Raw genomic sequence first — 26,522 nt, forward strand, 5'->3', positions numbered from 1 at the left:
ATCCTAACGTATCAGCAGTGAACTTCAAAACCCTATACAGTCACTTATTTGTTTGTGATAAACAAGTATCATGATTTTGGCGTGTTTTGTCTAAAATTCTTCTTTCATTTATTTTAATAAAACAATATTTTTTTATTGTTTTAATCACAGTCACTAGGCATAACTTTGGAATTGACACTTTGGCTACAGAGACTTTTATAACACATATATTTGTCGGAAAATTACACGTCACAAAGTTACGCCATAAGGTGACGTCATGATACAAGTACCTCTTTTACAAACTTCCTGTTTTCGATTGAATTCTTGCGTAAGTGTGCAACGGAGACTTGTTTGAAATATATTCAAGGAAATGGGGCAAAACATTCGATAATTTGGTTGATATTGATAACTTTTCTTATTTAAACGGAGACGTGGAGCCTTAAGTGTTTCTTGAACGTTTTTTAAGTCAGAGTGCACCTGTGGACCTTTGAAAACGTGGTGGCACACCTGACGAGCAAAGCAAGCGCGATTTCTTATTGGTTTTTAATATATAGGCCTTAGTTCCAAGTATTTAAGGCTCAATCAGGCGCGGATCTACGATTTTTGATTGAAGGGGCGTAAAAATCAGAAATGACGCACAAAGCTACTTCAAAACGTGACGTCATTGTGAAGTAAACTTAAAAGCACCACACAATTTAATTTATTAAAGTTTTAGATTGGGCAGGCTTTAACTTAAATACAAAAGCTACATTATAGATTTGCGCCAAGCGAACAATACCTTTCTACTGTTTACGTTGCCCAACCTTTTATTTTTATGGTGCGATCAGACACACGACGCCTTTGGGCTAAAATGATTTTATCAAAATAGGAAAGATATACAAGATACATAGGCTAGATTTGTAAATACATTTTGGGCGGGGCCACAGCCACGTGTCGCAAAAAGAATTAAAAGCTACTACAAAGCCATGTGAGTTTTGCGCGAAGTAAAGATTTAACTTTAGGCAAAAAACATAGCTTGCTTAGGTTCATCCAAACTTAACTTAAGTTTTACATTCGACAAACTTTTTTGTTCTTAAAACCTAAATAATAGTACTTTGGGAATTTAACGGGAAAATGCCGCGGGCCAAAAAATAAACCGGCGGTAGAGCCAGATCACGGCGTTTAGATTCCCTAAGCACTTATCACTTCGGTTCCCTATGATTTTCATTAGTATTTAAAGATCAAGTTTAGATTAATTTACATGCTTTTTGTTTTGGAAATAGTTCCTATACCTACAAGTATTATAGGGAAGTTTAAGATTGTACTTTAGAAAAAAATTAGCAAAAAATATATTTCAACCGGGCCAATGTTAGGGTCTGAGTCGTCTGATCAACTCGGAATATTTTATTAAACACTAAGATGAAAATTTCTGTGGTGCCCCCTTTCCTCGGTGCCATAAGCACGTGCTTATTTTGATTAGTTATTATTAATCAAGCAATGGCGGTCCGAATCTGTCCAGCCGCTGAAGTTTGGTGACCTTTGGGTTAGGTCATATGGCCCTTATTCCTTAAATTTATCGAAAAACCTTGGCTACAAACACTCACACCTCGGCTAATTACAGTTTAATACAAATCGGGCAAACTCTGTGGAAATACAGACGAGATAATACAAATTTCTACGCGCAAATGCATAAAAACGACAAGAGAAGTACATTGGTGCTGCGGATAGGTGTGAAATGCGTCTAAGTGTACCGAGCCTTCTCATTGGCTAGAGCCAGTCTCCTTATGTTGCCAATGCAACCTGCGGCTGCTTCTTGTAACGCGTTGTCACTTGATCCAACCATGTTTAGAAGCATCTGTAAAGAAACGCATTAATAAGCTTTAACCCTTGCAGGTCTTGGTAAAACAATGTTATTTGCGTTTGTATGTTTCATTATATATGCTCTGACATTATTAGATGGTATCATGTTGTATTTTGCTAGACCCGACCATGTTTAGTAGCATCTGTGAATAAATGAATACTGAGACTTTAAATTTTACAGGTCTATAGGTAAAGTGTAATGTTATTTGCGTTTGTATGTTTTAAAATTTAAGCCAGTGGCTCCAATAGGGGTAGCGGTTTAAACGTTGAAGAGTGCCGAGAGATATCTCAAATTCGTTTAGATTCCACATTTTGCCCTATTGGTAAGTTTCTTGGTACTGTTTCCGGTGCACGGTCAGAGTGCAACAAATCGAGAAGTTTTTTTCTACCTTGTACACAGTTGATGTGTGTTGTTTCAGCTATTTATTTCTTGTAACATTCCATTAAACCACTTGGAAAAAAAAACTAGTAAGGGTGCCGCAACTATATATGGTTTATGTAGGGTACCACAAGGCAAAAAGGTTTCAAACCACTGATCTATGCTTAACATTATTATAACTTATATTGGTGAGTTTTTCAAGTTCCATCCATGCTTATGAGCGTCTGAAAAAATTGAATATAAGCTTGGAAACTAGGTCTAATAGGTCTATAGATAGAGGTCATGTCCGTAAATACTGCCAGCACCGCTTACAATCCAATGCCTTACCGCCAAAGATCATTGGCGCGGAATTCTTGGCCAAAACCATGTAAGTGACGTCATTTTTTGTGAAATATCGCCGTGCTAAATAAAAAAAGCATTTCTGGCGTATATATCACAAAATTAAAGTTCGGCAAAACAATAAAATTTGTAGGAAACTAATTATGGAATGCAGTTGGACTGGAAAGGCAGGTGGGTTGCACCCCAGACTATGTGTATGTGTATTGTAAAATATTTATGTTCAAACTATAGTAAATTTGTTATTTATTGATTCAACACGTAGAATCATATTGTGCAGCATGTCCGTTTGTTAGGTTATATTTGTGTCATAATTTTCATACAGGAATGATGAACAATTTTTCTACCGGACAAATCGAATTTTGAATACATTAAAATACATAGCGACATAGCGTGATGCTTGGTGAACATGGAACATTGCCAAAGAAAGATCATCTTTAGGTAAAGAAAGGACAGTTTTAACCGATGCGGTGTAGCTACAAAATTTATTTTACCGAAACATCGTTTCGGACCGTTCTGACTTACTTTCACTAATTGTCTTAATAACTGGCAGCATCCATTTTTGTCCTAATTATAGCGTTTTTACAATAAGCACAGTAATCACAACTATACACATTCAATGAATATGCTGTTGCTGTCAGGCATCGTCTAAATTGTAAAATTGTTCTTACGGTAAAGTTTTATTTGAGTGCCAATGTTTCGACCACCTGTTTGGGCAAGCTTCTTTAGGGCGATATAATTGCAACTAAAGGGCAACTTTTTATTGTTTGCCTGGTAAATATATATATATATAGGTTTTTCCCTTTGGTTGTAATTATATTGCCCTGAAGAAGATACAGGTGATCGAAACGCTGGCACTTTAATAAAATTTTGCCGGAAGAACAATTTTACAATTATACACACTCAGTCCTGCGCCGAACCGACCCACAAAACTCGCAGTTACCTTGACAACGCCGTTCTCGTGCATTGTGATGCAATTATCGGGGTCACGTGACAGCTGGTAGAGGGCTTGGGCTGTGGATCTGTGGACCTGTGTGTCCTTGGACTTGAGGTATCCGACCAGGGGGGCAACGGCACCCTCCCGCCCGAACGAAACCCGGTTATTCCCCCAGGTGCAGCAGCGGGCGATGGCTTCCGCAAGGTGGCGTCGTAGCTTGTCGTTGGTCTGAAACAAAAAATTGATTGTAAATCCTAGTTTCCTATTATAATTTGTTTTCCCTGTGCTTTTTTCGCGATTTTAGAACGAAAATGATGGTAAGTCTAACTTGAATATGCTTCCTATTATTCTCAAATCGGTTTCGAAATTAGTACCCTTTATCGCCAAACAGAACAATAAAGTGAACGGAAAATAGTTGAAGAAGTAGATGCTAAAATATCTGGTCTCATTTCACATCGTTTTTGCATTTTACGAAATTATTCCGTGAAGGGAATGTTGCAATGAGTCAAACTACTTCTTGCTGCTGTAGACACGTTATGTGGTCACACATATATTTATAATATATATATATATATATATATAGATACAGAATAATGCTTTTAATGAAATGATCTTGTTAACTGGCTGAAATCAGCTAAAAAATGCCAACAAAAAATAATTTCGAAATACGGTTAAAAAGGCAGAAAACCACAGCTCGCACAAAAAAAAAGAACGCTCGTTTGAACAGATAAAAAAATCACACGTGCACATTTTAAAAGTGAGAAACTGTTTGACTCACAGTTGTTGCCAGTTTCGCGAGCATAGGCACCACACCGTGGTCAGTGATGACAGCCAAGTTCTCCTCGTCTTTGGCGATATTAGCAATGGCAGCGCACACACTGGCCAGCACCTCCAGGTCACTGGACTTCAGGAGCGACACAATAAGTTCGAGGCCTCCCACGAACGAACGGACCATCTCCCCGGCGTCTTTTGCATTCTCGATGCAGGGGCAGACCGCCCAAGCGGCTGAGGCCTGAACCTCGGGGTTCTGGTTCTTGAGTAGCGACCAGAGAAGACGCACGCCGTCCAGTTTGTCGATGATACTGAGAGAGAGAGATTGTAAACAGGAGGACACATTAAGATCTATGAGGCAACAATATCTAAAGAGATATGATCTATAATACTGTAGAATTACGATCAACGACATTAGAAAGCCGTTACAAAAAATATAATTGTGGTATGACAAAATGTACAATTGTGACGTATAATACATTCCATTACGTCATTCGTTCATACAATGTTATTAAGATATAAATTAAACTCGCTTCAAAATTAGTTAAATATAAACTTTACACAGACGTTTAAAACTGAAAAAAGTAATCCGGGTTTTTGAAGTTAAATTTGCAATTTTTATTTCAGCTTTCTTTCTTTTAATTATCTTAAATCTTATAATAACGATATCGGACTTTTTGCCCAAAATGTCGGATATCGATATCCGAATAAAATGTCAAGTATCGGCCATCCCTATCCTTAACTATAACTGCACGTCATATTAATACGTAATCTACTCACGCCATGTTGTCGGGTTTAGTTGCGCATGCGCTGACCGATACTATTACATGGTATCGGGTATAGGTTCCGATCCGATATTATAGGACATCCTTGCACTCTAGTATCGGCAAAGTAGCGATAATGCCACTTAAAATTGACCATCAGTTTCTCTTCTATATTATCGTACATCCCCAACTATAATTGCACGGCGCAATATTTACCATTACGTAATCTACACTTACGCCATGTTGTCGGGTTCAACCGTTGGACAAAGTAGCATTTTTGGTAAAATCCGAATTAGATAAGAACTAGAATTAGAGCACACAAGCAATTAGATTAGAATTACAATTAGCCACATTTTGGTCTAATTCATTAAATTAAAAAACTATAACAACCTAGCTGTCCAAGTCTGGCATTAAGTATCGTATTATCAGACTTGCTTAGCTATAACAACGGCGCCATCAAATCCCGGCACATCACACCACTATTACGTAATCCACTCACGCCATGTTGTCGGGTTCTGTTGCACATGCGCCAACCGCCTTTGTGACGTTGACAAGCAGGGCCTGGTTGGTTCCGGTCAGCAGGTGGACCAGCGAGGGGATTCCCCCGGCCTTACGGATGACCAGGCGGTTGGGGGGTTCTTGGGCGCACTCCCCCAAGGCACCGACCACGTTGACCAACACTTCCTCGGGCTGGTCGTTCAGGAGACCCACCAACTGCTCGATCGCCTTCAGTTGCTGGAAACTGTCGAGAAATAAGGTGGAAACTAACTTTGATGTAGATGAATATCAAAGCCTATACAGAAGTAGGTAGCATTTGGTGAACGTTCGAATTAACGAAAAATTGTGTTGAAATGTTGGCAAGTTTTCGCACAACCGTGCTTTATCAGGTCAAAGTATGTTTCATAGTATACTTTGGCCTGATGAAGCACGGTTGTGTCAATGCGTATGAATATCAAAGCCCATACAGACGTAGTCGCTGGTCTAGAATCCTACCACATTTTCGTCCGTCGGTTTATTGCTATAACATTATTTGGGTTAGAGCGTCTAAATAGGTAGTATTTTGACCGTTTCCAATAAATCTTTAAATAATGCTAGTTGAAGGTTGTAGTGGCGTAGAATGAATACCAAAGCCCACACAGAATTAAGTAGCATTTTGTGAACGTTTCGAATAAATCTCAAGATAATGGCTGAAGCCATGGAGGTTGTACCTAGACGTAGTAAGAATGTCAAAGCCCCGTCCAAGTCAAGTTTTTTCATCACAAGTCAAGCTCCAGATAAAGTTGGCATAAATATTAAAAGTTGCCAGGCATAGCAAGGCAAGCATAAGGTACAGGCCAACTATAGGGCTCTATCTCGCATGCATCACAGCTAGCTTCCGTGAAATGGTGGACGCCTGCCAAGTATCTGCATTTAAATGTCTCTGACTTGTGAAATATGCGCGCGGCTTCGTGAGACGGTAAACAGGTGGAAAACGATTTAATCGCTGATTGGACTGATAGGCATAGTTGGGCTTTGTATGGCATGGCTGAGAATTGCTTAAAACTGGTATTTAAAGGAATGGTTGAACCGAGTTGATTTAAGGCAGTTTTTCTTTAAAACTTTTTTACCGCGGACCACTAATTTTTGTGTTTTGCTTCGCGTGGACTAGGCTTGATGACGTATAGTTGAGATTTGCTTAACACTCGTATTTAAAGGTACAGTTCAAGCGGTCCTATAGTTGGCGAAAGTAATCGTTTGCTTCAATATTCACTGCTTATTTGGCTTACCGTTTAACATTTTTTTTCATTAATATTATTACGCCGATAATAATTAAAAATACAGACGAGAATAAAAAGCACCTATCAGGAAGCAACAGGTTGGGTTAAATGCCAGCACACATAGCTTAATGAGTTGCGAGTTTTCCAGAATATATTCTGTGTGTTTGTCGTCATTATCATAAAAACAAACAGCTCACCTTGGAGCATAATGACTGGAGGTTGTAGTAAGACGTAATAAGAATATCAAAGCCCATACAGGACCTTCGCTTTCTAATTATGTTAAAAATGGATAAAGATTTATTCGAAACGTTCAAAATGCTATACCTACTTCTGTATGGGCTTTGATATTTTTACTCCGTCTAAACAGCTCACCGTTCGACGTTCTGCGGCGAAATGGCGCACTTCCAAATAGCGCCTGTAGCTGCCGCGAGAAGCTCTTTGTTGTCGGCCTGGGGCAACAGCGCCACTAGCGGATCCAGACCCCCGTATTGACGCACAAGATCTCGGGTCACCCCGTCTTCAGCGCACTGCAATGTTAGAAAATAACACGTTGTTCAGTCTATTTTAGGCTTTTTTGGTACAGTTAAGTCCAAGTCAAGTCTTTAAAAAAGTGCAAGTGAAGTCATTATTAAAGCAAGTCAAGTCCCCCCCCCCCCCCACACACACACACATTTAAAATTTTAAACTTAGTAACATGTTCAATGTTTTGAAATACCAGGTGGTTTCGGCTTTTTTGTAAAATACAAAACAAGTCATTTTAAATACTACAGCCCCAGTCCAAGTCATCAGTTGCCCGATTTCAGTGATTATTAAATGGGTAAAATGGTACGAATATAAGAATGAACTAAACTAAAAAAATATCAAAAACCCAACTGTATAGCGAAGTAAATTGTTATACGTTCAAAAATTGTTACAAAAAATCTTATTTCTATAAAACTTGTTTAATGAAAACAAATTAATTCAAACAAAGTCATTTGTCCGAAAGACCGAAGTAAAGTAAAGTCATTTAAAAACAGTGACTTAAATGAAAGTAAGTCAAGTCAGTAACTTAAGTCATTACAACAATACTGAATAGGCGAGCAAAAGATAACTATAAACATGCGTATGGGGTTATTTTAACTAACAAAGTGTCGCAATTAAAATGTTAAAAACATATTAAAATATTTAAAATGTATTTATAACGATTGCCGGGGCTGTTATCTTTCGTCTAAGTCGGTCTACAACAGCCAAGCATAACTTAACTTAACTCACTGGTCGTTAACCTTTTTAACGTGCGACCCCAATTTGAATAAAATGAAATCAGAATTTACATTGCGACCCCATTTTGTGTCAGATACAAATAAAAATATTCCAAACATTTTAGGAACAAAGAAGGCTAACACGAGAGAATGTGCGTAAATTATGCACAATTCCAGAATTGTGGCTACACATGTGCACCAGAAATGATTGCCCTTAGGAAGTTTAGGTAACATATAAATTTAAATTTAACAAACGAACGATAACTAAAATTTTAATTTGTTTCAACAGTAAATTGCATTCAGTGCGATTATTGCGCCTGCAGAGCAGTATCCAATAGTTTTTGCAAACGCGGCTCCACTTTGCATAAGCATAACTGCATGTCATGCTTTACTTCCAAGCGATTAGGATGTTTCGTTTTTAATATTATGCTCATCGTAAACATAACGAAATATAATAATAATCGTACTAAAACCGTAGGAATATGATGAGATATGACGACCCCAACAAATTTTTAGGACCCAATAGTTGGGGACTACTGACTTAACTTACATTAACCACATTACCTTAAAGATGGCGGCAGCGCAGTGCATTTGCAGCTCACTGTTTGAACTTCCCAAGTTCTTCACGAGATCTTCAATCATTCCTTCAGTTCGGATCGAAAGTCGGTATTTTTCCTGTGAAAAAACAATTGTTTCATAAGACAAAAGCACAAAACATTGCTGGGTCGCACTAATGTAGAGGTAAAATAATTACCTTTGTCCAAGAGACCACCGCAGTTTTGTATTTGGTTAAATTGCATGTAAAATAAGGTTTTTAGATTCAAAATTAAAGTCATATGGTTATTACGACTTTTAAATGAAGTAAATGGGCAAATCAGTTAATTAAATTAATTGTACCAAGAATAAAAATCGTTGTTAAAAATACTGGTTTGCTAGTTTATTTGTGTATGCCAATCATTTAATCTGTGAACCTTACAGCTACTGTGCAAATGATTGAAAACATGCACTGCAAATAATAATTAAGGCTCCCAGCGATTAAGAAGAACTCATATTAATTAGCGGCAATAGCAAGACTCCGTGGCGCAACGGTAGCGCGTCTGACTCCAGATCAGAAGGTTGCGTGTTCAAATCACGTCGGGGTCAAGATTTTTTCAGTGACAATTTTTGCAGCATTTTATGTTTTTAAGTTTCAAAGAAACAGTGTAGTAAATTATTTAAATTCGCCTTAACACTCGTACAGAAAATAAGACGCAAAAAACATGACTTTAACGAAATTTGCAATTGTGCGTAATTTTCGAAAGTACATAAAATAAACTATAGAATACTACATAGAAATATTTTAATTGCTTATAACAAGTTAGCAACAACCAATATACCTTTAATACACAATCGTTAAATAATTATCGCAAAAAGATTCAAAGAGGCGTCATTGTACATTCCCTAATTCGTTTAAAAACCAATACCAAGAAAAAAACACACAAAAATAAAATTTAAAAACTTACACATACCAAAAAAAGTTTACAGTAAAATCTCACACACACAAAAAAACAAAATTCGTAAGTAAAAACTAGCACAAAAAATATGTGAGGATAAACTTACTCAAAAAACCAACAATAAGCAATAGCTCACACACCACAAAAAAAAAATGGAATCAAAAAGTCACAAACATACACAAAAAAATCGTAAGTAAAAACTCACACACGCACAAAAAATGTAAAAACCTACTAAAGTTAAACCAACCTCAGAAGCGCATTCCTGCAAAGTGCCGACCACAGGAATAAGCATTTCCTCGTGAACCGACTTGAGAAGTTTCGCCAGCATAGGGATGGCGCCGGCACGACGGATGGCGTGCTTGTTCTTGGTAGACTTGGAACAGCTCCAGAGGGCCAGGGCGCCCGAACGCGCCACCTCGATGTCCTTGCTCATGTTGGCCGAGTTGGCAGGCACGTTGAGCAGTGCCACCTGGTGGAAATTTACAAAAATGGTTAAAAAATGAAACTAAAAATACAATTTTGCTTCTTCAATTATTTTGCATTGGCAGAAAGTTTTATGGAAATAGAAAAACTCCTTGCTCATGTTGACTGAATTGGTCGGCACGTTGAGCAGTGCACCTAAAAATCGTTGAAATAATAAAAAATATAAGCAAAATCATTTAAAACGGTTTAAAATACGAGCTTAAGTTTTTCACTTTAAGGAAATTATTTAAAGTTATTGTACATAGCATAACAGAGATTAATTTAAAAAAAAATAGTTCGTTGAAAATATACATAAAAAGCAAATAAGTCGTTAAACTACACTCCGTAAAAAATACACATAAAGTTGATAAAACTATAGCGCACATATCAAAAAGGTAACTCCAAAGACAGGAAAATTTTCAAATGGCAGTATTTCCCTAATTATAAATAGGGTATTAGGTGGCAATATATAGACAAATTGTAGTGAAATCTTGACAAGCTTTCGCGCAACCGTGCTTCATCAGGTCAAAGTAGAATTGAAAGCAATTAAAATGCACGAAGTAGAAGCACAAGCGCAAGTAACACCTGATTTCCTTCCAAAGAAACCAAGTTCTCTGAGTTGTTTATGACATACATCAACTTACCAGTTTCTTAATTCCTCCATGTTGTCGGACAGTCCTTCTAGCACGTCGAAACTTGGCCACATTAGCGATGGTCTCGGCAGCCAAGCACTTAAGCTCCTTGTTGGGCGACTGAAGGATTCTAACCATGGTCTGCAAGCCTCCGAGGTCAGCGATCGCTCGTCTGATCTGGATGTTGCGACTGATCTCCTTGAGAATCTTTAAAGATCCGATCTGAAAGAAATAGAGTTTTTGGTGAATTACCAACGTTCGTTGTTGAAATGCAATCAGTTTGCACATTTGTATGCATAGGCGCCGAACGCGGGTATGCAGAGCGTTTTTAGACGCCCTGGATTTTTTGGATAGGGCAGGGCTACTCAACTATTTTTAGCAAAGGCCCAGTTACAAAAATTTGAAATTTGCTTAGGTCCGTTATAACTCTCACTGATAATTCTGTAATGTAGGCTACGTGACTAGAAAGGTTTTTTTTTAATGAACAGCAGCAATTGTTTGCCAAGAAAAACTCATCAAATCGCATTGCTTAGTAAATACTGAGATATATAAGGTCCAGATTCAACACTGAAAAGGTCCGCATTCAGACCGCGGTCCGCCAATTGAGTAGCCCTGGTATAGGGGTTCAAAACGCCCTGAAATTCGGCCAAGTTATAAATAAATGTACAAATAATTCCTGTAGCTCAATCTTAGTTAACCAGAAGTGATTAAAGTTTTTCTGAATTACTATATAGACACGAAGCCATAAAATCCCCAAACTATGTTTTTTTATGCAATTTATTTCAAAATATTGTTATGTTTGGCCCAAAAGTGCGAGAAAATGAGATTTTAAAAGGCGAAATGATTCGTCAATGAAAACAGACAAAAAGCATGTTTATCCAATTAAAAATGAATTTTGTACTGTCTAGAAAATCACGCCCTGGAATGTTTAAAGTTCGGCGCCTATGTTTGTATCATTTTTTATTATAAACAGCTGTTAAACAAATAGTGTAGGAATGTAATCCGTTTGCTAAGTCACAAAACCCACTTTTTGTATAGGGAACATCAAATCGACAATATGTGTAGAAAAATCTTATGTTTGGTGTAGAAATAACTAGTTAATGTTGGATATATAATTTGATTGATTGCCCATTTCAAGACAGCCAATTTTATATTTCAATTGAATTGCAATTAAAATAAGTAGTTTCATTCTTAACTTCAAAATTAAAGCCATATGGTTGTTACGACTTAACAATTTATAACGTAAATGGGCAAATCAGTCAATCAAATTAGTTGCACCAAGATTAAAGTAAATGGTTGTCAACAATACTGGTTTGCTAGTTTATTTGTGTATGCCAATCAGTCAATCTATGAACCTTACAGTTACTGTGCAAAATATTGAAAATATGCAACTGCAATGAATTAAGGCTCCCCGCGGTTAAGCACAACTCATATTAATTAGCGCAATAACAAGACTCCGTGGCGCAACGGTAGCGCGTCTGACTCCAGATCAGAAGGTTGCGTGTTCAAATCACGTCGGGGTCAATTTTTGCCAAAACAGCCTCGCATTCCTATAAGACCAAATTTGCGTTTTAAAACGGTTTCGTGAACCACAATAGTCTTTACTTTTGACAATAGTTTTCTTAAAGTTTATTTTGTGGTAACGACTGTAGATGTCCGATATATTATCAGATTGGGACAAAATACTCGACTGCTAAAACTAAATTACTAGTCGCACACCATCGGTGATATATCAGTGATAATGCAATACGAAATGTATGCAGGTTTTTAGCCATAAATCGTTAACAACCAAGCATTTTCTACTTTAAAAGTTAAATTAACAGCTAAAAATTTAGTTTATTATAATCAATTGAGCAAGTTTGGGTTTTATAAAACATTGCCGTTCCTTGTGGCCGCTAAAGATTACAAGCCAAAATCTTATCCAAAATTATACCATGAATACTGCATAAGTTTATTTTACCCCACCTTATTTCAACCCAAGTCATTCGACAGATAGACTTCAGTCCAAGTCAAGATATTTGTTGAAACGACTTAATGCAATTCAAGTCATTTGAAAACAGTTACCTAAGTTATAGCAACACTGCAATTGCACCTTTAGTAAAACCTCAGCATATTTACCTTGCATTTTGTTTCATCGGTGTCAAGCAGATTGATGAGCACCTCCAAGCCCCCAACATCTCGGATGGCCAGCTGGCAAGTTTCCTGCGCCAGATTGAAGTCTCTCATGGAGCAGAGAGCGATGATGGTGGCCGTCTGGTTTCCTCCCTTGAGGTACTTGACCAGCTTCTGGATCTGCCAGTACTCGGAGGGAAGGTCCGAGCCTGTGTCTTGTCTCCGATCCTGCATTTCTTCTTCTTCGTCCGATTCGTCCGAACTCTCGCTCATGTCTTCATCGTCTTGCGGAGATTTGCGACTGCACAAAATTTTTTTTTTAAAACTTGGGTCTTGAAATTAAAATTATGTTTGAAAATAATGTAAAACTCTTGTTAACAGTGTTTTTTTTTTTTTTTGTTGAATAACTTTTTTATGTACTGTATTTTCCAGATTTGCTAGTGCAAACAAAGTTTTTTTTGTTATTCAACTACTACTTGGCTGAAGAACTTAAGATGTGTTTCTTAAAATTTTTTTCTTAAAAAAACTTAACATATTAACAGCAATGTTTTCCGTACTGATAGAATATATATATATATATATATTGTAATTTTTTTTGCAACACCAACAGATGTGTCTGTTTTTCTGACACCTATTTTTGGTTTGTTTTTTAGTTCTGTTACTATAATTTGTTCTTAAAAAAAAATTTTAATTTACAATTATTAGAAAATACAGTTTCAATTTCATTAAAGACAAACAACATTTTTTGGTAAAGCTCTAACAAAGTTTGAAAGCCTTTTTGTTTATCTGTATTTACTAAAATCAAACAATACAAGCTTTTGATTAAAAACTATGCCGAATTAAAAATGCATCCATAAGTTGAAAAGTTTGTCAATACTTGAATTAGTCTGTAACTAGATTTTTATCGTGTACAGTTACTACAGTCATGTTAGGTACACAATCTTTTTATAGTCAAATTTATTATTTTATACTTGTTGGTTGGTACATGAAGTCCAGAATGTATATAAAAAGGCAACAACTTACAGATAATCTTCAGCAATTACCAAGTAAGTGAAGCTAAACCCATAAATAGCTAGACTGATATTTTGTGTCTCACTTACAAACTACAATAAACTAGCAGTATTGCAAAATCTACTTTAACACAAACGTAACTTTTCTAAAACAATCTTCCAGACGTCTGAAGACTAATTAAACAGATTTTAATTACAAGAAAGTTAAACAACTTGACTTGACTGGAAGTTTGTGAGTGAAGTGTTTTATTCAACATTTTATTTTTTTTAATTTTGCTGCTTATCACATGTTTTGCCATGTTTTGTTATTTAGTTGAGTTATTATACTGTAATAAAGCTCAAAGATTTATTTTTACATAAGTGACTTAAACTTACACTCAACTTGCAACTTAATTATTAAAAAAAAAAAAATATTTAAAAAAAAAAATAAATAAATAAATAAATAATTAAAAAAATAACATAAACTTATGTTGGCAAAGCAATAAATATTAAACCTAATCTGGTTGTACTTTGACAACTTTTTATTTCCATCTGCCTTAATAAAAATAAAAAGTCTGATTCCTCTAAAATCAACTTTTTAAAACTCATCTCAACATATTTCACTTCCAAGTTAAACTTTAAAACTTTCAAAAATGCCTAAAACTTACGTTTGGCAAGGCTTCATGTGAATCAAGCTTTTTCTGATGTCTGCATCTTCAAATTGGAGTGAATTGTCTACAGAAAGCATCTTTAATTTCAACTTCTACTGTCTTTTACCAAAAAAATCAGCTAAAAACGTTTAAAACCTTTCCTTTACTCTCTTTTCTATTTTTCCTGAAATAAATTTTCTAGCAACTCAGCAATGCTAAATACTTACTGTGACGTCACAATTACAAGACATTGCTTTTGTTAACCTTCTGTTTCATAACAATACAAAGTAGGATAAGTTGTTAAACTTGGATTTGAACTACATTCTAAAAAAACAAGGCTTTTGTAGGGTATATATATCAATATCTTACTAAACTGCTGTTTCTCTGACAAACCTTAACAAGAAAAGGATGCCCTACATACCAACAAACCCTTTAATTAAGCAAAATTATTCTTTTTCCTGTCATCATGATTTTAAAATCTAATTTGTTTTCTATTAAACTTGTTCAGTAACAAAATATGCGTGTTTACAATTTAAACCAGTGGTTCTTAACCTTTTTCCTTGCTGCACCCTTTCACATTACCAACAAATTCTCTCACTCCTAGAATTGCTTAAATAACAAAACCATTATACTTTTTGTGTTTATACAGATACAAGTAACAGATAACACAATACCAGCATGTGAGTTAGTTTTACATTTAATAAAGCAAAAAAATAAATGACAGCTATACATTTTCTGTGTCTGATTCAGCATCCCCACACCCCCTTGGGACAGTTTTCGTGCCCCTGGTTAACAAACCATGGTTTAAATAAATAAAGTATGTCAAAATAATGCATTTATAGTATAAATGGCAGTTCCCTTACTAAAAATAAGATGGTCTCCTTTGCATCTGTGGAGTTTCAACCTTCTTTTTCTTTTGTTTTTCTCCAATCTTCTCATTTTTACGGCTTTCTTCGAGACTTTTCCATTTCAAAGAAGGCTGCATTCTCTTCTTGTCTCCAGTCTTACCTGTGTGGAGATAATTTATAAATTATAAAAGACTAATAAGAAACTTTAAATCAAAAGTTGTATTTAATTTTGCAAGATTATTAATAAGTTTTATTTTTCGTTGAGTTTACTTCTAAAGAAATATTATAGTTTATAGGTGATTATACACATATTCAGCAAACGAAACACAAAAAAACACATAAACAAGGCAAAATGCCAGATTCAGGTCAGGATAATTTGGTAGTTTCTTAACTTTTGTAATAGGAAACATTGATATTAACAGTAATTAGTTAAAAATCGAAAAGAGGACATTTATATGTTTTTAGTGTCTTTGAAGGACCAATCATTTTCTTTGGAAAATATTACACATCCTCCTAATTCCTTATAGATGGCAGCCCGAACATGTAAGCCCTAATATATAGATAGGTAAATAAATCAGTTATCCTTATGTCTTTTTAAAATAGCTAGTTTTGTCCAGATACAATTGTAGCAGAAAAACAACCTTTCTTTCCAGTCTCTTTCAGGTTCTTTTGTTGTTTCTCAGTTTGAGCTTCTTCCTCTTTTTCGTTGTCCACAGATTGATCAGAAGTGACAACTGTGTCCTTTTCAGCCTCTCTTGACATGTAGTCGTTTGACGAAAACTCCTGTACAACAATTTAAAACTCATCTCAAATATTCTTTAGACATTTCTGCCAAAGTCAGTTATTAATAAGTTGTACTGTTTTAGGAAAAAAAAGTATATTTCGCCCGAGTCTCTAGAATCAGTCTCTAGAAACAAACAACAACAAGGGGGGTACAGGGGCGCCAAATTAGGGCTTAAAAATGCCAAAATAAGGTTGCTTCTTCTTTAAATACAATGTTCTATTAAAATTTGAATTGTTATTCAGTATAAAGTAAGGTATACGATGTTAATGTAATAGAAAATGTGATTAAACATGGAGGAGGGGGCGACAATTTTATAGTTTGTCCCTACGCCGGATACTTTATTCTGCTACACAAGTTACATTGCTTTTTTATCTTTAATGGAAGAGCTTACAAAAAGGTGAAAACTTTGTAGGTTCAATGCTAACAAATAGGTTGATTAAACATGTCTACAAATATTTAGAAAGCACAAAAAGAAAGCAGGTACAAATAAAAAATTAAACAAACCTTCTTGGCAATATTTTCAGAGAACTTTTGTGACTTTTCTCTCAAAAGGCTGACAAGATCCTTGAAAACCTCTCCAGTCTTTTCAAACTTTACTTGCTGAGTTTCTTCTTCAAATCCCTATAACATAAAAACAAAAACATGCAAAAATAGACTTCACATAACATAAAATACACATTCTTAACCTTATAAAAAAACAGCCAAATTTATTAGACTATTATTCATATTCAAACCACTTGCAGACTTAAATCAACTTTATGTGTAGTTAAAATGCTTAATTTTCCTGTCACTTTACTTTTTTATACAACAACCCAGATTAATAGGTATTTTGTGTTTTATATCATGATATTGCTTCAAGTGACATCACAATCTTTTTTGAATCACTTGTTTGTTTAATTTTTTGTTTGCTATTTAGTTTTTTGTTATCAATATATCACAGAATGTCTTTTTCAAAAATAAACGTGTTTGTTACTGAAAACAATAATTGTCCAACAAGCATACCCCATTAACATAGCAGCCATAGGTTGTAGCGGTTACACAGAAGCGGTCTCCATCATGTGGTTTCACCAAGATATAGCAAATATCGCCGTGCACTTGGCGCCATGGAAGAGCACGACATTGATTCGAAAACTCATGTTCTAAAGAAAAATATAATTGGTTTAAGGAAGTGGTTGTAAAAATGAGTTTTTCCTGCTAGGCTTTCTTTTTTTTTCCCAACAACTTTTTTTTTTTTTTATTAAAAAAAAATTTACCTTAACACTTTAAAATGAAACCGTCACAGGTATGCATACTCTAGTTTAAGAACCACTGGTCTAAATAGTTAAGGACATGTTGGTTATAAAACTGCTGTGTATGTTTCAACAAAATGAATACCTTAATTTAATAAGAGTTTTAGTAAGAAACTAATCTTCGATTGCACTTACGAGAGGTAAAGTCAATTTCCTTGAGTGCTGTATGAGAACCATCCCCAGCAAAAGTCTTTAGCAATTCAACTTCAGCATTTATAGCACTTGGGCTGAGTCGCACTTGTCTAAAGAACAGTTAACAAATAGAAATGCAAATCTTACAGGTACATTACAGGGTTAATATTGAATTGAAATTTCCATTCCTAGTATGGTTTCTACTAACTATCACTTCCCCAAACAAAATCCACTTGTCAAAATTCTAAGCTGAAAGTTTTGCCCTACCAAATTATTTTTTTCCAATGATTTAACCTGCATTTTTATTTCAGCGACATATTTTATATATATTTGTAACATATCAACTAAATAACACCATTAGTATGTATATAATAAAATTTTGCTTAATGCACTTATTAGTCATGCAAGTGGGTTTGAATTAACACCCGTACAAAGCAAATAGCACTCGTTTTGGCGAACAGGTGCAAAATTTCAACCCTGTATTACGTATTTCTTAAAATTTGTAGTCTTATCAAAATGCTATAAGTAAAGAGCAATTAAAATCCTTTAAATAAAAATACTGCCACCTAAAAATGTTACCACACTAAATATTATTTTTTAAATGTTTAATTTAAAAGGTTGGTGAATTACTGTGATATTTGTTGCATTGAAGACTCGAGAAGTCGTTTGTCGAACTGTTGAATCACAAGATAGAAGTTGAGTTGTAGAGAGGATTCCCGAGATTCATCAGTCTTACTCTGGAAAGTATTAGCACTTTTTAAACGCTAAACTAAATATGTTTTTAAGACAACTGTTAGGATTAGGGACTCTTAGTCTGTACAATGATGATAAAACATATATAAAATTATTATTTTTTAACATCAAAATAAACAATGAAGTTTGTATACATTAACACAAAAAAATAATTAACCCCAAAGAATAAAATCTTATATGATTTCATAATTAAGACAGTGAACTTCAATCTCCATAAATAGTGTGACCATTGTCAAAAACTTAATTAAAATAGACACTACACAAATATGTTATTACTGGATTTAGTACAGTTATAAACAGTAGTTAGTGATAATCAATAAACAATTTTATGAAGTAAATTATGGTTTGGTACAAATAGACACAATATATTTTGCCTAACTAATAATAAAACAGAATGTTAACCTTCTCAAACATTCTGATAAGAGTTGTATCCTCAGCATCAACTGTCGCAAAAGCTGGACCAAGAATTTTAATCAGTGGGTCATGGTTTGCTGTGAAATAGAAATATTTGTTACCCTTTGATTACATATTTTTACTATTTCTGCATATTTCTATTATAAAACAATACTTAAATATTTTGAAACTAATATTATCACATGCATGTTCTATTATAAAACAATTTCAAATAATTTCAAACTAATATTCACTTGTGTATATTAGAATAAGCCAGTTTAGTTGGTGGTTACTGGTTATACCGACTTTAGTTCATTTGAGGAGGTTTTACACTTTGTTACACTACTGATAACTCATAGCATCCTATAAGTTTATTTAAATAAGTTGAACCATATAAACATTGTAGCCTGTATATTTGAAATCAGTTGGATATTTTATCAGTGCTGTAATATGTCAATAACTGTTATTAAAACAGTCAGTCAATCTATGTTTCTACTGCGGCAAAACTCTTAAGGCAAATACCAACATTTAAATACTAACCTTCCAGGCAAAGTCTTGTTTCGTTCATACACTTTTCCTTGGCCAACTTTAGTACATTTGCTGCTTGCTTCATGCTTCTTACTCTCAAAATGCCGTCAGATAACTCCACAAGGGGAGATCCATTGTCATCTTTGTCCTCCGATGTAACTTTGTGGGTGCTAGAAAAAAATAAAATATTTTAAAAAGCAGTAAGGGTAACAATACTTTCTTTGGGTATCAATACTTACTTTAAATTACAATAATTGTTCTCTTAAGTATATATAAATGATTTTTTTGAGATTTTTATGATAAGCAGCAGTCATTGTCAGAAGAACCATTTATGTAATAGCTTTATAATATTCAGTATAAAGCTATTACATCTTGTTTTTATGTGAATTTAATAGTAGTTAAATGAACTTTTTGAGCAACAGAACTGAGAAAAGAAGTACAAAGTGCGTTACACGAAATATAACTTTTGGCACAATATTTTATGATTGTACGCCATGTAAAATAAAATTTTTTTTTTTAGCATGTAAAAATTAGTTACAAAGTGATTTTTTTGTTAAAATGGTTAAAACTCTTTGTTGTTTTGTCATTTACAAACCTGATATCGAATCCAGTTGAAAAGGCTGCAGAAGTAAGTGAAGTGTCCCAAGCCAGTGGATCTTTGAACACAAGAGTTCCTTCTTCAGGATGCTTACTTGGGAAACTTTCAACAAACTAGAAAAAATAGGTTTGATAAAAAAATTAAAATAAATATTTTGCCTCGATTATATGACAAATAAACTAATAGAAAAATGTTAATAAGGCATCCTAGCCACACTTGTGCATACTAATTTGGTAACACATATAGATTCCACTGTATTCTATAAACCATATCTAGATGCCATAAAACACATAGATTCCACTGTAGACATACAGACCCACTGTAATCTAATACATTATGCATGCGTGCCTGTTTTGCATGATGCTATTATGGTGCACAGCAAAATGAGGTTCTTACCACTCTAAATGAAATCAAAAACACACAGAATCAATAAAAATATTGTTGTGGTTAAAGAAAGCTTTTTTTCCAATAGTTGGCCATAGGAGTAAGTATTGCCTAAATTATTAGTTTAAACCAGGGCTGCTAAGTATGTCCAACTCAGCCAAATGTACCGAATTTGTTGAGTCCTGTATTAAACCCATTTATGTGACTAAAGTAAGGTGGATATTCAGCAACCAACCATGGGGTGTCATAAAACTAATCCTCACACAATATATGGCTGACAAATACTCTAATACAAATGCTATTTTAATAATTTACAGTTTGTGGTATTGTAAGTTTTTTAATTTGGTACTGTACATATAAGCTTAATACCTGGGTAGTTTTACATAGTCTTAGTCAAGCTACAAGTCCAACTCCAGCAAGACAGACCAACTCCTCGAGTCCTAAGCTTGACTCTCCAGCCCTAGTTTAAACCACATGAATACCTGTATTATGTCATTTAGAAGCTTTTCATTCATCGGAGAGAGTTCAAGTTTTCCTTTCCCACTTCCAGACACAGAAGTCCATTGCGCAGCTCTTCCTAAAGCTGCTCCCATTTTAAGTTGCAAATAATATGATTCTAGTATATCTGGTAAAAATATTTTTTTTGCTAATAAATTTCTAGCATAACACTAATGCACGCCAATGAAATGACTGATATAATTATTTATCAAAAATAACATACTCTCCAAAGCATAATGGTCAAAGGTTGTAGTAAGAATATCGAAACCCATACAGGAAGTAGGTAACATTTTAAAATTTAAACGTTTGAAATAAATGTTTATTAATTTTCTAATAACTTTAATACACTCTCCAAAATACAGAAATTGTAGATGATATCGAAATTAAGAATTTATCAGCTTGATAACAACACACCCAATTTATCACCTAAACTATAAAATGAGATGAATTCATTAATTAAACTAAACGAGTAAACAATAAGTCAAAATGTTTGTAACTGAGTATATTTGAAAACTGGTTATACTTTAAAATCTATTGGTGCTTTAGTACAACCAGATTCCTTAGTCATCAAATAAGTAAAAGTCTACTGTGTTCCTAAAATTCTAAATATTTAGTAAACTCAGTTAGTTTTATACTTAATCAAAAACGTTTACTTCGCACAAAATTGAACTATTCTGAGCCAACAATGCCTAAAGTTACTCTAAAGTTTTTTTGGGAATGCAAGCAATTATTAACTGGCCTTCCCTAAAAAGTTTATAACACTTTATTTTAGGTAAATTCACCTTCAACTTTTCAACAACCTCTAGAAAGTTAATTATTGGGTTAAACAACAAAATGCAATATCTAAAAATCGAGCATTTCTGGACTAAAGGCCCGTTTACACTACAGCTGCACTGAGCTGAGCAAAGCGTAATTTGCATTTAGATTCTATTGTGACGAAAGTTTCAAGCTTTGCTCAACTCAAGCCCCGTGCAGCAGCTGCAGCTAGCTTAAAAATACGCTTTGGAACGATTTTCACGCTTTGCTAAACTCAAGCCCAGTGCAGCTATAGAAACACATTACGTTTGGAGCGATTTTTACGCCCAGCGCAGCTCACTGCAGCTGAAGTGAAAAAAATTTCACGCCCAGTGCAGCTCAGTGCAGCTGTAGTGTAAACGGGCCTTAATAAATAAACAAATATCAATCACCTTTCCCAGATTTTAAACATTTAATATGAACTGGCCATATGGTATCAGAACAGTACTTATCTTGAATATAAAGTTTTCAAAACATTTATCAAATTCTTAGAATTTTCCTGGTTTAAAGCTTTCTAAACAATTACTTATTTCTTGCAAATCTCTTTCTTTGATGGTTCAGTGTACAAGAACCGTGTAAAACATAAACTTTACACAAGTTCAACAAATTTATGACGATCAGTACTTAGAACAAACAAATTTTATTAAGAGCAATTTCCACTTGTATTTGTTATATAGTAAATGCTACAGCTGTAGATTTAAGCGTAAATTGCAAGTTATTTCGTGTAAATTCACTTTCCATTCTGAAGTGTGCTTAACTTTCACAACAGCGCCACCACAATATCACCATAACAACAAGCACGTAAATATGGTAATCGGACTTTGCACACAAACATTAAAAACTTACTCATTTTTTTAGTCGATTATATTAATTTGACAAGCGTGAAATAAAACACAACTTCACAAACTTTTTGTTTTAAAAACAATATCAATAAGGATGACGAAAAAACTAGCGGTTATATTTTCAAGGGTGATTTAATTAAAGTTTGCCTGAATTATTTTTTTGATGGTTAATATGCCGTAGTATCGAAAAAGACCGCATTATCTTAAACGGGAAGCAAGTATGTTATTTTATTATGGAGAACAGTAACCTAAAATAAATGACTATTTTAATACGTTTTACAAAGTTTTAATAATGGTTTGTTTAGCTTGTAACGCTTGAATAAACAAGAGTTATTTAAGTTGATTACTCATTTTGACAAAATAATTATTCGAGAATCGAAAGTTTTAGGCAGGTTTTTTGTTTTTGTTTGTTTTCGTATTTAACAGGCTTGGTAACAAAACTTTCTTTCGCTTATACAACGGGCGAATATTAAAATATGTTTCTGCGTCTCTTTTTTAAGATTGTCAAGGGAAAACTCAGCAACAACAAATATGAGAGATTAAGCTAAAAGCTACTACATGTTAGTAGGCTGCTTATGAGCGGGACACCAGAATCCACAGTTCAAATATGGATATGGTACACAATTGGTAAGTTTTGTTTAATATTTCCATATTCGGCGCTGGTCTAGAATCTTACCACAACGCACATTATTTGGGTTAGGGTGTGGGTTGGCATTTTGGGTTAGGATGGGTCAAGTGTAATTATTAAATACTGAATATGATATTGCTTGACCCACCCATACCCTAACGCTAACTCGATCGCACCCTAACCCAAATGTTGTGCGTTGATTTAATAATTGTGGTAGGATTATAGACCAGCGCAGTTTTTTTTTTATATTTCCATATTCTCCTAAAAATTAACTCAGTGCTCTGTAGTGTTAACAGTTCGCAATTCTGCAACATGGCACTTTCTCTCTATCCTCGGGTGTGCATCTCCAAATTTTAAGGCGTACACACTGTTTTTTACACACCTGCGGTCATACTGCGGAATCCTACCATTTTTATTGTTTTTTTACTTCTAAAAAGGTTGGGAATCTTGCCTTTTTTGAAACGGCAAAAACATTAAATCGCTTATTTTTCATTATACTTGTAAAGTAGCAGGTTCACAACCGTAGTGGACATGTACATTGAGATTTAACGTGTATGCTACAACTATTAACAACAGTTCGGAACTTGGTAACGGTTTTTGCAACTTAAACGATATAAAAGCGTTTTTCGCTTTTTATAATCTTTATAATGTAGCTTTTGTTTTGAAAGTAGTAAACTACACCTTTCAACTTAACCCTAATCAAATAAATGTGATGTTCTTAAAGTTACTTTTTCATGAAAATTATGACATTTATAGAACAATCTTGTTTTTTAGAAATTTTGAATTAAGAATTTTTTCACATCACGGCCGGCCGTTAGGCGACGCTACAGAGCACTTGTCATCATAATTAAAAAACCAAGCAAAAAGCAAAGTAGGCCACATAGCTCCCGTTTGAAATCTCTCCGTTGATTTACAACTTTGGCGAGCCGACCTAGTTTGCCTTCCCCCGGCTAAGACCGGTCGTAAAACATGTGCTGCCAAAAACGGAGCCAAATAACCGTCTATCTGGGCTACGCACAGGCACCATAATAAAACATGAATATACTGTTTGCCTTCTTTATAATTAATAATAAAACATGTTGATGAATTGCATATGGAGGGAATATAAATTGTTTGCATTGTATGCCGGCGCGGAAAGTTGCAAGCTTTTTTAATTGTTTACAGTTTTTAAATCGTTTACTTTCTATTTGCTAACAGATAGTTTGTGCGATTTACAGTTTGAAGAACCGCTAAATTTAAAGGGACGCAAATTGTTTGTAATGTACGATAATTTTTATTTTTAAGTTTGTACGTCGTTATATTTTATTTGCAAATCTATAACTTGTCCAATATACCCAGCTAAAATAACCAATTTTTTAGGACACTGCACTGTATAGGTTTAATGTCGTTTTTGATTTTTTTTTTCGGTTCGTCGAAAGACACTTTAATGTTTTAAAACCAGTACAGTTTGTGTTGTTCAAACTGTGGTTATTTCTATTACTTTGTCAAGTTTTGAAAACTATTGTGTAGAAAAAGGTTTTCCGCAAAAATACCGCAAGCTGAACAAGTATGAGAACCACATCATTCCCAACAAACTATTCTTCCTAATGCGGACTCCCTCAAAATCATTTCGTTGGCGTGGACTAAGGTCAGTAAGGAATTTTTGGAAATGTCGTCATAAATTGACGTCAAACAACAAAAATACTTGAGAAACCTGCTATTTAAAAAAACACGGAAAAAATGCAAAAATGAAATGAAGTCAAAATGCATTTAAAGAAGAGTCGACAAAGCGTTTTATAAATTACACTGTTTTTTAATTCCATTTTATAAATTTTACACCAACATATCAATTAGATTATGGGCCCCCTGAAATTATTTCACGAGCCCCAGTTTAAGAACGCTTGAATTAAAGCTATTGCATTGCATTAGGCCGTAAACTGAAAACGCGCACAAAAATCCAATTTCCATTCTTTAGTCGGGGCCCAAAAATCGCGGCGAACGAATTATTATCGGCGGGTGCATTGTTACACATAAACATGCCGCGGCGTAAGCTATCGACGCTTCAAAAAAAGACCAAAAAAAGATACCAGTCGCCTCAGAGTTATCTCGTGCCACAAGCGCTTAAAACCAGCTATTGTTTGTTTGAAATGGCCGAGCATCTATGTTCGGTAACGCAAGCCGTTTAGTATAAATTTAATCTGATGGCGCAGTTGCCCTTTAGCTAGTGGCGCCAGCTTAACGTTTTCTGTGCCCGGGAACGGCTTGATGTACAGGCATGAGCTCTGGTCTCCGCCGCTAAACGCATTAAGGACTTTTCTCAATCGAGAAATTGCTTATTTTCTGTCATAACAAAGCCAGACTGCTGTGATCTAACCTCGTGGGTAGAGATTGTTTTGCAAACAAGTTACGCATGATTTTTTCGCTTTAATCCAGAGCTTATAACTAGCGGAAATAATAGAGTTCTTACGACGTTTAGTTCGGCGAGTTTTGTTGATAAATATTTGAAAAACGATACCGCTCAATCGGCTGAGTCTAATCGCTTAGGTTTGCCTAACATTTGTACAATTTCGACGAAAAGTGATATTAAATATGAAAACAGTATGGTCAGTTTAAACTTCCCGACGGCCGCTATTCGCCAATTTCATTCACTTCACAGTTCACACCCAGTCTTATTAAGTATGCTCAGACTCATAAACAGAAAAACTTTTTATTTGTTAAATATGTAGCCTTAAAATTTTCCATCGTTCCGGTCTACAAATTATTCCACTTTTACCCATGAATTAAAAAAAAAATTGGCCTTTATAAGAAGTAATGCTGAAATACAGAACGCACGTGACAATTAGAACAACGATAATATAGCCAGGTATTTTGCCAGCCATCGTCCAATGCTATTCAGTGGTTGACCGCATAGATTGCATCTAGAGTTTTAAACGTAAAGCGGTTTGAAACAGACCTGGGCAAACCAACCCTACAAGCAAATTACTCTTTCCCGCGGCTTATTTTAAAAATAGTTTTTAGCGAAAATAAGCCTTTACGTTTTTTAACTTGCGGTTTTGGAATATTGTGTCGAATAAATAACACTTGTAAGGTGACCGTATTTATTCCTACTCTAACTATATTTTTCGAAACAATGCTATAATACAACTTTCGTATAAAGAAACCATACTTTAAAATATGTGTACTTCAGAAGAAAACACATGAATTTATTATGTGTATTTTTCATCCATTTACAACGGTTTCTCATGCGCTAGCCTGTCAACAATAATTGCCCACCCCTGAATTAAAGGCACGTAAAAACAGCAAGGCGGTCGTATAATTCCAACTTTGTGCCAGATTCAATGAACCCGACAATTAACCGCGGTGTATTTCGCACCTATTTCGTGTAATCGCGATAAAAACTTGGTCGAATAGGACACAATAGTCTTTGACTCTATTGTGCGTTGTTTTACTACTTTCTAGAATACTGCAAGGTCGTTTTGTCGATTACCCCGCCCTATAGTTTTTATTTGGCGTAAACAGGTTAAAACACACCTGAACGCAAACCATGTCCACATTTATTTGGCCGCGAATCATTTATCATTAAATTTCTTAGGCAAAAATAAGCCTCTGTGTTTTTAACTTGCATGATAGCATAATTATCAAATAAATTACACTCGTAAGCCATTCGCACCTGTTCCTACCCTTACCGGCGACTAAGCGGTATCGCAAGGATTATAGCAGTTTTCTTAAAAAC

At 34.8% G+C, this 26,522-nt stretch overlaps 1 protein-coding gene and 2 non-coding genes across 3 annotated transcripts; 2 read left to right on the forward strand and 1 right to left on the reverse strand.

The window, feature by feature from the left end:
* Positions 1-1,572: 1,572 nt before the first annotated feature.
* Positions 1,573-20,665, reverse strand: LOC146134615 (outer dynein arm-docking complex subunit 2-like). The gene is made up of 19 exons (XM_083396595.1): positions 20,530-20,665; positions 19,661-19,776; positions 19,078-19,235; positions 18,547-18,635; positions 18,022-18,128; positions 17,395-17,501; positions 16,973-17,109; positions 16,475-16,591; positions 15,828-15,969; positions 15,202-15,346; positions 12,706-13,000; positions 10,600-10,809; positions 9,741-9,962; positions 8,565-8,675; positions 7,135-7,289; positions 5,505-5,747; positions 4,249-4,552; positions 3,477-3,698; positions 1,573-1,813 (listed from the first exon to the last, which is right to left on the reverse strand). The coding sequence occupies exons 1-19, from the start codon at positions 20,638-20,640 to the stop codon at positions 1,700-1,702; spliced, it is 3,105 nt and encodes a 1,034-aa protein (XP_083252721.1). The 5' UTR covers positions 20,641-20,665; the 3' UTR covers positions 1,573-1,699.
* Trnaw-cca (transfer RNA tryptophan (anticodon CCA)) lies at positions 9,072-9,143 on the forward strand. The gene has a single exon. It is a non-coding gene; the product is annotated as a tRNA-Trp (tRNA).
* Positions 12,040-12,111, forward strand: Trnaw-cca (transfer RNA tryptophan (anticodon CCA)). Its single transcript has one exon. It is a non-coding gene; the product is annotated as a tRNA-Trp (tRNA).
* Positions 20,666-26,522: the final 5,857 nt, after the last annotated feature.

The sequence above is a fragment of the Ascidiella aspersa genome, chromosome 9, assembly GCF_963924565.1.
Source record: "Ascidiella aspersa chromosome 9, kaAscAspe10.2, whole genome shotgun sequence".
Taxonomy (NCBI): Eukaryota; Metazoa; Chordata; class Ascidiacea; order Phlebobranchia; family Ascidiidae; genus Ascidiella; species Ascidiella aspersa.

Excerpts from the sequence above, each read along its gene's own strand:
- LOC146134615 (XM_083396595.1), bottom strand. The coding sequence starts at position 20,640 with ATGGGAGCAGCTTTAGGAAGAGCTGCGCAATGGACTTCTGTGTCTGGA. Across the intron at positions 19,777-20,529 it reads TTCTAAATGACATAATACAG|TTTGTTGAAAGTTTCCCAAG; the intron begins GTATTCATGTGG and ends TATTTTTTCTAG. Across the intron at positions 15,970-16,474 it reads CTGAAAATATTGCCAAGAAG|GAGTTTTCGTCAAACGACTA; the intron begins GTTTGTTTAATT and ends ATTGTTGTACAG.